An 11,457-nucleotide genomic window follows, 5' to 3' on the forward strand; every position below is an offset into this window, starting at 1 on the left:
GGCCAGCTCTTAAGTCGTCTGTTTTCATCGCAAAATTCCACAGTTTTCTGGACATCTGTGTTGGTGAATCTTTTGCAATTTGTTCAATGAACAATGGAGACAGCAAAGTAGAAAGCTGTAGGTGGGAAGCGGTGTATTGCGGTAGGTGTTGTGCCGGATAACGCACCCCCACCGTAGAATGCACCCCCTGACTGTTGTGCCGGATAACACAGCCGGTGTTTCATTGTTTACATTCCCGGAAGATGACAGTCAAGCTTTACCATTGGCCTGTGGAGAACTGGGACAACAGAGACTCTTACCAGGAGGACTTTGAGTTGGATGCGCAGACGCGGTACCGTGAGTACGCATGCAGCTGCGGCTCCCAAACATTTGATCGCTTGCCCGTACGTGCGTGCCGCTATGTGCATGTCACGTACGTAACTTTGGGGACTTTAGGGAAATATATGTGCTGTATGAACTTTGGGGAGGTGAATGGTACTTTGGGCTGTGGGATTGAGTGTGTTGTGCAGGTGTTTGAGTTGTATTGGCGGGTTATATGGACGGGAGGGAGGAGGTGTTTGTTATGCGGGATTAATTTGTGGCATATTAAATATAAGCCTGGTTGTGTTGTGGCTAATAGAGTATATACATGTCTTGTGTTTATTTACTGTTTTAGTCATTCCCAGCTGAATATCAGGTCCCACCCGCCTCTCACAGCATCTTCCCTATCTGAATCGCTCCCACTGCCCTCTAGTCCTTCACTCTCACTTTGCTCATCCACAAATCTTTCATCCTCGCTCAAATTAATGGGGAAATCGTCGCTTTCTCGGTCCAAATCGCTCTCGCTGCTGGTGGCCATGATTGTAAACAATGTGCAGATGTGAGGAGCTCCACAACCTGTGACGTCACGCGCATATCGTTTGCTACTTCCGGTACAGGCAAGGCTTTTTTATCAGTGACCAAAAGTTGCGAACTTTTTCGTCGATGTTCTCTACTAAATCCTTTCAGCGAAAATATGGCAATATCGCGAAATGATCAAGTATGACACATAGAATGGACCTGCTATTCCCGTTTAAATAAGAAAATCGCGTTTCAGTAGGCCTTTAAGAATATTTTTCAACATATTGAGCAAAATGGTAAAAAAAAAATGTTCTGCCAAGAAAAGTGCACTTGTTATTAGTGAGAATATACTTATTTCAAGGTATTTTTGGGTTCATTGAGGTTAGCTAATTTCACTTGTTTTGGAAAGTCTTGACAAGCCGAATTTTCTTGTTCTATTGGCAGATAATTTTGCTTAGTTCAAATAAAATACCCCTAATTTTATTTTATTTTTTTCTTGTTTTTGAACACTGACTTTTTGCAGTGTTGTTGTGGGGAAGACTGGCTCGTACATGCCCATGCATCCTCCGCCGTAGCATTTCTAACACAAATCAGCATATAGTTCAAACTTATATCTGTATGGAAGCGCTAAAAAGTACAATATGGCTGACGAGGAGAAGACGCAGTCAAAGAGGAGGAACGTGAATAAGACTGCCCGCAAAACATCAGAAAAAGCAATTAAAAGATGGTCTGTAAAACAAAATCAATGCAATGTTTGACCCAAGAACCACAATTACATGTTATGTAGACCAAAAGGAAGTGTTTTAAATGTGGAAAACAAATCATATGACCCCTCTAAAAAGGCACTGCACTTTTTTGGGGAAATTTGACAATCATTCACAATCCTTATGTGAGACAAGCACACATACAGTATGTTTTTTTCTTTTTTTAGGCATTTTAACTAGAGACGTCCGATAATATCGGACTGCCGATGTTATCGGCCGATAAATGCTTTAAAATGTAATATCGTAAATTATCGGTATCGGTTTCAAAAAATAAAATGTATGACTTTTTAAAACGCCGCTGTACGGAGTGGTACACGGACGTAGGGAGAAGTACAGAGCAGTTGCGTCTCCCAGTCATACTTGCCAACCCTCCTGATTTTTCCGGGAGACTCCCGAATTTCAGTGCCCCTCCCGAAAATCTCCCGGGGGAACCATTCTCCCGAATTTCTCACGATTTCCACCCAGGCAACAATATTGGGGGCGTGCCTTAAAGGCACTGCCTTTTGCGTGCCGGGCCAGTCACATAATATCTACGGCTTTTCACACACATAAGTGAATGCAAGCATACTTGGTCAACAGCCATACAGGTCACACTGAGGGTGGCCGTATAAACAACTTTAATACTGTTACAAATATGCGCCACACTGTGAACTCACACCAAACAAGAATGACAAACACATTTCGGGAGAACATCCGCACCGTAACACAACATAAACACAACAGAACAAATACCCAGAACCCCTTGCAGCACTAACTCTTCCGGGATGCTACAATATGCTACTCAGTGGCCTAGTGGTTAGAGTGTCCGCCCTGAGATCGGTAGGTTGTGAGTTCAAACCCCGGCCGAGTCATACCAAAGACTATATTTAAATGGGACCCATTACCTCCCTGCTTGGCACTCAGCATCAAGGGTTGGAATTGGGGGTTAAATCACCAAAAATGATCCCCGGGCGCGGCCACCGCTGCTGCCCACTGCTCCCCTCACCTCCCAGGGGGTGATCAAGGGTGATGGGTCAAATGCAGAGAATAATTTCGCCACACCTAGTGTGTGTGTGACAATCATTGGTACTTTAACTTTAACTTTAACTTTAACTTTAACTATACACCCCCCGCTACCCCCTACTCAACCCCGCCCCCCTCAACCCGGCCCACCTCAACCTCCTCATGCTCTCTCAGGGGAGAGCATGTCTTAAATTCCAAGCTGCTGTTTTGAGGCATGTTAAAAAAATAATGCAATTTGTGGCTTCAATAATAAGTATGGCAGTGCCATGTTGGCATTTTTTTTCCATAACTTGAATTGATTTATTTTGGAAAACCTTGTTACATTGTTTAATGCATCCAGCGGGGCATCACAACAAAATTAGGCATAATAATGTGTTATTATACTGTGGGACGGAGTGGCGAAGTTGGGAGAGTGGCCGTGCCAGCAATCTGAGGGTTACTGGTTCAATCCCCACCTTCTACCATCCTAGTCACGTCCGTTGTGTCCTTGAGCCAGACACTTCACCCTTGCTCCTGATGGGCCTGGTTCGCGCCGTGCATGGCAGCTCCCGCTATCAGTGTGTGAATATGTGAATGTGTGTGTGTGAATGTGGAAATAGTGTCATGGCGCTTTGAGTTCCTTAAAAAGGTAGAAAAGCGCTATACAAGTTTAACCCATTTACCATTTACCATTTACCATTCCACGACTGTATATATCGGTATCGATTGATATCGGAACCGGTAATTAAGAGTTGGACAATATCGGAATATCGTATTTGGTCAAAAAAGCCATTATCGGACATCTCTAATTTTAACTTGTAAATAAACGCTAGCAAGAGTCAGCTAACAATGGATTGCTAATGGGATTCGCTCTATTCCGCCTATAAAGTGCTCTAAAAACCCAATCAGTGTTTTATTTACACATTGTAAGTATTTGTAATGTAATAACAAGCACATTGATAATAACATGTAATATTTAAATTTTTGGTCATTTTAAGTATACGGCGGCGCATTCATTTCACAGACGCATCACAAGGGTCACCATTTCCTCCAACAATTATAACCAATACTAATCATGGCAGTCTTCATGAAAGCCAAGAACGACTACTTTGGGACAAATGATGATCCAGAACTTTATACTGTATGTTTGAGCCTAAATTAAAAGGAGGATGAGCTAAAAGTTTAAGAAGCTGAGTGATGAGCAGATCCAGCAAGTAGCACTATTGCTAAGTGTTAAACAAGAAAAAGAAACTATGAACATAATAAAACAATTACTTACTGTACAATGTCGGTCTCACTGGGATATCGACTGATCGGACGTTTATATCTTTCCGTTTAGATAAAAAATCAATATAAACGCAGGTAAAAAAAAAAAGTTTAAAAAAAAGTGCCTTTCTTGCAATCTCCTGGTCTAAGTTGAATGTCAAAGTTGACCAACTTCTCGGTTTATGGCCACAATTTTCTACTATACAAATGAGAGGCATGATTTATATTCTAACTTTTTCCAACTCAGAGACGATGCAGCAGCAAAAGCTCTGAATGTCAATTGCTGCCAAGGCTAGTTAGCTCTGAGTGAGCACGGCACCGCTAAAAGTAGTTCCTTGGCTTTAGCGCTTATAATAACAATATCGCTAATACTTGGTTAATAAGCAGGTCAAAACATCTAAATAGATGGTCATTTTTGGATGTTTTTTAGAGGACTTTATGGGCGCAATAGATGACTTCCGTTAGCTGCTTTGTTAGCCACCTCGTACTTGCCGTATGCTGTATTACAAATTAGAATGCATAAAAAAAGTTGTTCCTGTGTTACATAGGAAAGTGTCTGAAAATTATGGTGATCTATCGCCATGCATTCTTAGTGTAAGTCCACATTTTTATTGCATTGCAAGCTACGACCACAATAATAAAGATTCATCTCTGAAAAGTGAGCTTATGGTAAACAATGTTCATTTTGACAGCATATATAAATGTAGTTTTAGTCAGTCTGTTGACAAAAATTGTATTTTAGTTTTAGTCAAATTCTAGTCATCTAAGGTGATTTGATTTTAGTCCAGTTTTAGTCAAACAAATGTCACATTTCAATCAGCTGAAATGAATGTAAATTTAGTTGACTAAAATATTAAGTATAAAAGATAAGACTTTCGTTTTTCTTGATTTTGTCACCGCCTTAATCAATGTGCATTTGTTTTGATTAGTATTTTTCTCATTTTAGTCAGGGAAAAAAAAAAGGTTGTTCACGATAACTAAGAAGAACATTATAAGTCAACGAAATCAACACTGATCGTAAATGCCCCAATTGAGGCTTGCATGCATAAATAATTCAATGTATATACCCTGATGATTATCTTGAGTGATGACTGTATTATGATGATAGTATATACTGTATGATAGTATATATCTGTATCATGAATCAATTTAAGTGGACCCCGACTTAAACAAGTTGAAAAACTTATTCGGTTGTTACCATTTAGTGGTCAATTGTGCGGAATATGTACTTCACTGTGCAACCTACTAATAAAAGTCTCAATCAATCAATCAATGCAATTAACAGCAAATCAAAAAACAACACTGACATTAACAGTTGTGGCTGTAGGCAACCTCCGGATACAGGCTGTTGCTGTATTTGAAATATCATAAATGGTCAGCATTCAGCAGTTGTGTATACCTCTGCATGCGGTTTAAAATATCAGTTGCTCTACCCTAGCTGTTGGTGTGAAACTTGTGTTACATTTGCTGTACTGTTGTTGGCAACAAACTCATCAGCGCTATTAATGCAGGCTGAGCAATTTGCTCCTCATGCTATTACAACATTGGTTCTGTTGCTGTTGTGGGTTAGAACATTTACGTTAATTATCTTTGTAATAGCAAACTCTGCTTTGTACATGTGTACCTAATGTGTACAGTACGGGCCAAAAGTTTGGACACACCTTCTCATTCAATGCGTTTTCTTTATTTTCATGACTATACATTGTAGATTGTCACTGAAGACATCAAAGCTATGAATGAACACATGTGGAGTTATGTACTTAACAAAAAAAAAAGGTGAAATAACTGAAAACATGTTTTATATTGTAGTTTCTTCAAAATAGCCACCCTTTGCTCTGATTACTGCTTTGCACACTCTTGGCATTCTCTCGATAGGCTTCAAGCACACTGTCAAGCTTGTCCATGACAGTTTGGTCAAGTTTTAGTTTTTCCTCTGTCATTTCCTGTCAACGCTCTTATTTTGGTTATTTCCTCATTGTCTCCCTGAGTGCTGCTTCCCCTCAGCTGTGGCTGATTGGCACCTGGCCACACCTGGTGTCAATCAGCCAGCTGCTATTTAAACCTGCCTTCCCCTCCAGTCAGTGCTGGATTATTGTCATTGTCGATGTCACTACTACCTGTCATAATACTTGTCGTTGTAGCTCTGTCTATTTTTGTTCACTCTGCTCATGTAATAGTTCCTTCGTGTCACACTAAGTGTTTTTGTTTCTTGTCGACAGTTAGCCTTTGTGCTATTTTAGTTCATAGCCAAGTTTGTTCTCCGCCTTGTGCGCGCCTTTTGTTTGTACCCTTTTGTTTGTTTTTTTGCTATAGTGTTAAATTAAATCATGTTTTCCTGGACAAAGCCTGCCATCTCTGCATCTTGGGGTTCGTCACCAACATACTCTGACACACACCTGTGAAGTGAAAACCATTTCTCTCTTGAAGCTCATCGAGAGAATGCCAAGAGTGTGCGAAAAAGTAATCAGAGCAAAGGGTGGCTATTTTGAAAAAACTAGAATGTAAAACATGTTTTCAGTTATTTCACCTTTTTTTGTTAAGTACATAACTCCACGTGTGTTCATTCATAGTTTTGATGCCTTCAGTGACAATCTACAATTTGAATAGTCATGAAAAAAAAGAAAACACATTGAATGAGAAGGTGTGTCCAAACGTTTGGCCTGTACTGTATACTGAAGAACCAAAGGATACGATTGCATTTTTCTCTGTGTCAGTTCAAGTTAGGCGTCATATCATGCGTCAGTCTGCTTGTTGTGCGTATGCATGATGTATTCTTGTACAGCGAGGAAATTCCAACCATATCATGGTAGATAAAATGCAGCGACGCAACACTATATCATTTTGCCTCTCTACCATCAAGTGCTTCGGGGTGTGTCGCCGCCTGCCTTCAGCGGTAATAGCCACTAGGGTACTTCCTGTGCGCTGTTTTTAGGTCCTGATGATGTCATAGCACCGCACAGGAAATGTTGAGATAATTACTTTTCCCTCAAAATGGTCAGATTGTGTGCTGCCTTTTGGGATCATTTACTGTTTCCATGTTTAAACCACACGTTGCCACTGGGGCTGCATTCTAGTGTCACAGGCTCAAATTTACAACCCCTGGCAAAAATGATGAAATCACCACAGTTGGAGGATGTTAATTTAGTTGTTTAGTTTTGTAGAAAAAAATCAGATAACAGACATGACACAAAACTATAGCAATTTCAAACGGCAACTTTCTGGCTTTAGGAAACATAAGATAAATTAGGACTATAAGTTATTGTCAGTAACATTTTCATTTTTAGATCAAGCAGAGTGGCAAAAGAAATGGATTCACTCAATTCTGAGGAAAACATTATGAGATCACCCTGTAAATTTTAATTTCGAAAGTTCGCACCTGCACCGGATTAAATCTGTTCATTAGTCCGCATTAGGGCTGGGCGATATGGCCTTTAATTAATATCTCGATATTTTTAGGCCATGTCACGATACACGATATATAGCTCGATATTTTTGCCTTAGCCTTTAATGAACACTTGATGCATATAATCACAGCAGTATGATGATTCTATGTGTCTTCATTAAAACATTCTTGTTCATACTGCATTTTAAACTTTCATGCAGAGAGGGAAATCACAACTAAGTCCATCCATCCATCCATTTTCTACCGCTTGTCCCTTTTGGGGTCGTCAATTTACCAAAACTGTATTTATTCAACAGTTATTGAGCAGTGGCACAAACATTCATGTCATTTCAAAACAGAAAGTGCAAGATTGTCAGAGACATTTTAAAACAAGCTATGAGTGCACTTTTGTGCATGATGTCACTAAGATGACATATCAAAACAACACTAAATTAAAGTGCACTTTTTGTACAGAACACCACTACAATAGTTTAAAACAAATAAAGTGCACTTTTGTGCATGATGTCACACAAGATATTTCAATAACTGTCAAATAAAAATGAGCTGCATAATAGGAAATCAAATAGTGTATGTGCTTCGCTATGTGGTAGGTTCCTACGGACGTTATCTCCTTCTGTTGTTGACTATTTTTTTCATACGGTGTTGATCTGGAAATGGTTGCTTCGGCATTTTGTGGGTGTGGCACCGAACGGAGATGCTTACACGCCGAGTTTCAAGCACTTTCATTCTCTAGCGGGTGACTTTTCAAATGATGCTACATTAGCAGTGGTGCTACTTTGTGTAGCAACGCTTTTGCCGCATACTTGTTCAACATTTTCCCGCTTGAAGCCAAACCACCGCCAGACGATAGACTCTGTGCTGTTATTCTTGGGAATTAATTATTGCTCCATTTGTTACCAGATTCGCACCTTCTCTCTCTCGTATTACCACCCGCACTGCACTGTTAGTATCACAGCTAACGTTACCACGTCGCTACCTGTCTGCTCCGCGGGAGCATGTGATGTTGCACACGTGACGTATGTAAGAAGATGCGCTTGTTTTAGGTCTCTGTGAGAAGGAGAGACAAGAAAGAGTGGGAAACGCCTGTCGTGTAATGCCCGCAGCTAAAAGCAACTGCGTGAGAACGTATACTCGAATATCACGATATAGTCATTTTCTATATCGCACAGAGACAAACCCGCAATATATCGAGTATATCGATATATCGCCCAGCCCTAGTCTGCAGTTAAAAAAATGAGTCTGCACCAGTTGGATTGACATGAATCATGGCTATAACACAAGAGCTGTCAATTGAAACAAAGGAGAGGATTATTATACTTTTTAAAGAAGGTAACTCATCAAGCAATGTTGCAAAAGATGTTGATTGTTCACAGTCAGCTGTGTCTAAAATCTGGACCAAATACAAACAACATGGGAAGGTTGTAAAAGGCAAGCATACTGGTCAAATCAGAAAAACTTAAAGCAATATGTCTTGAAAACAGAAAATGCAAAGCAAGACAAATAAAGAACAAATGGGCATAAACTGGGGTCATTGTCTGTGACCTAACTGTAAGAAACTGCTTGAAGGAAATGGGATTTAAATACAGACAAGCTAAATAAAAGCCTTCATTAACATCTAAACAGAAAAAAACAAGGTTCCAATGAGCTAAGGAAAAGCAATCATGGACTATGGATGACTGGATGAAAGTCATATTCAGTGATGGCTCGTGAGTCTTCATTGGGAAAGGCGATGATGCTGAAACTTCCGTTTGGAGCCGTTCAAATGATATTTATGAAGACGACTCCCTGAAGAAATCATGCACATTTCCACAGTCATTGATTATATGAGTGTTCCATGTCATGTAATGGCCCTGGAAAGATGTCTTTCATCACATCTTCAATAAATACCAAGTTTACTTTGACATTTTGGACACTTTTCTTGTTCAATCAATCGAAAGGATGTTCAGGGATGATGACATCAGTTTTCTAGATGTTACTGCGTCTTGATCAAAAACTTTCCTTCAGGAAAGATACATATTGTGAGGTCAATGTCATGGCCTGCAAATAGTCCGGATCTGAAATCAGTTGGAAATCTGTGACGAAAATGGTCCATGACAAGACTCCAACCTGCAAAGCTGATCTTACAACAGCAATCAAAAAAAGTTGGAGCAAGATTGACGAAGAGTACTGTTTGTCACTGGTTAACTCCATGCTCTAGAGACTGCAATCTGTTATAAAAGCCAAAAGTGGTGCAACAAAGTACTACTAGTGGTGTATTGTAGTGGTTTTTGTCTGTTTTGCATGATTCCATAATTTTGTAGTCAGTTTCCACAATTGTTTTCACTCTGCTTAATCAGAAAATGAAACTGTTACTGCAGTGTTTTTCAACCTTTTTTGAGCCAAGGCACATTTTTTGCGTTGAAAAAATGTGGAGGCACACCACCAGCAGACATCATGAAAAAACTAAACTCAGTTGACAGTAAAAAGTCGTCAAACATAACCAAGCATGCATCAATATAGCTCTTGTCTCAAAGTAGGTGTACTGTCACCACCTGTCACATCCTGCCCTGACTTATTTGGAGTTTTTTGCTGTTTTCCTGTGTGTAGTGTTTTACTTCTTGTCTTGCGTTCCTATTTAAATGGCTTTTTCTCTTTTTTTGGTATTTTCCTGTAGCAGTTTCATGTTTTCCTTTGAGCGATATGTCCCGCATCTACTTTGTTTTAGCAATCAAGAAGATTTTAGTTGTTTTTATCCTTCTTTGTGGGGACATTGTTGATTGACATGTCATGTTCGGATGTACATGTCTTTGCTCCACAGTAAGTATTTGCTGTCGTCCAGCATTCTGTTTTTGTTTACTTTGCAGCCAGTTCAGTTTTAGTTTCGTTCTGCATAGTCATCCCTAAGCTTCAATGCCTTTTCTTAGGGGCACTCACCTTTGGTTTATTTTTGGTTTAAGCATTAGACACCTTTTTACCTGCATGCTGCCTCCCGCTGTTTCCGACATCTACAAGCAATTAGCTACATGCTGCCACCTACTGATATGGAAGAGTATTACACGGTTACTCTGCCGAGCTTTAGACAGCACCGACACTCAACAACAACACATCATTTGCAGACTATAATTACCGGTACTGGTTTGCAAAAAATATTTTTAACCCAAATAGGTGAAATTAGATCATCTCCCACGGCACACCAGACTGTATCTCACAGCACATTGGTTGAAAAACACTGTGTTACTGAATACCACAATTTATTTTCTTGATGTCTTTGTGTTTCTCAAAGCCAGTAAGTTGCCTTTTGAAATGTCTGTTTTTTTCTGCAAAACTAAACAACTGAATTAACATCCTCCAAGTCTGGAGAGTCCATAATTTTTGCCAGGGGTTGTATACTGTAAGCAGTCTGCTTTCAATGCAAGAGCCTGTGCCTTATTTATGTATTGTACCTCTGAAGAGCTGCACAGAATCCCTTGAGTATACCACAACTTACTAATATGGCTTTTGTTTTGCTTTGCAGCAAGAGAAGCCCAGGCTGATTGATCCCCTTGACTATGAGGCTGTCATCTCCGAACTGGGAGCTGAGCTGAAGGAAGACCCTCTTCGAGAGCTGCTTCTGTTTCCTGACAATGATTTCACAGTAAGTGCAGTCTAATCAGATCATCATATGGCTTTCAAAGAGTGTGAGAGGAAATTCCCTTGTAGAACACATCACTGGTATAATGTGGCAATGTGTCAAAATGTGGACCTGGGTCCTCCATTTGCACTCCAGTTGCTTTTCAGGGGACCAAAAGCTGTGATGAATGAAGGAATAGATGCTAACAATAACCCTTTTTGTGCAGCTGCTGCCATGGTAACGCCTCTCCTCTCTCTCATCCCTGCAGGTATCCACAGTGCCCCAAGAGAGAAGGACTCTCAGGTCAGCAGTTCCTGAGGGTGCAGAGCTCCAGGCTGAATGTCTGCTGGTCAGACAGGTCAGATGCATTCTGATGTGTGTTTCTATGGGCTTCTTTCAAACCCAATGCATTTTGGGCCTTATTCTCACATTTGTGCTTGAAGTTACACACGTTTTTCTTATTTGTATAAGTCTGGAATGAAGGCGGACTCATTACTAATGAGGCGGACTTTGCCATAACGTCTTTTTTTGGCTTTGTAAAAAAAAGTGGTTTTACTAACACTTGTAATTGTAATTGAAAGCCATAGGAAATATAATACTTTAAAAGTTTAAAAGGCTGTATCAATCCAGGCAGT

The 11,457-nt window shown here is 40.1% G+C and overlaps 1 protein-coding gene across 2 annotated transcripts in view; it reads left to right on the forward strand.

Moving 5' to 3' along the window:
- Positions 1-11,457, forward strand: part of dock10 (dedicator of cytokinesis 10) — a 120,273-nt gene that overhangs the window by 11,096 nt on the left and 97,720 nt on the right. For both annotated transcript variants that reach the window (XM_061972969.2, XM_061972970.2), the window contains exons 2-3: positions 10,727-10,846; positions 11,091-11,180. In XM_061972969.2, coding sequence (XP_061828953.1) covers positions 10,727-10,846; positions 11,091-11,180 — 210 coding nt within the window. The remainder of the gene's footprint in view (positions 1-10,726; positions 10,847-11,090; positions 11,181-11,457) is intronic.

The sequence above is a fragment of the Nerophis lumbriciformis genome, linkage group LG17 (assembly GCF_033978685.3).
Source record: "Nerophis lumbriciformis linkage group LG17, RoL_Nlum_v2.1, whole genome shotgun sequence".
Classification (NCBI taxonomy): Eukaryota; Metazoa; Chordata; class Actinopteri; order Syngnathiformes; family Syngnathidae; genus Nerophis; species Nerophis lumbriciformis.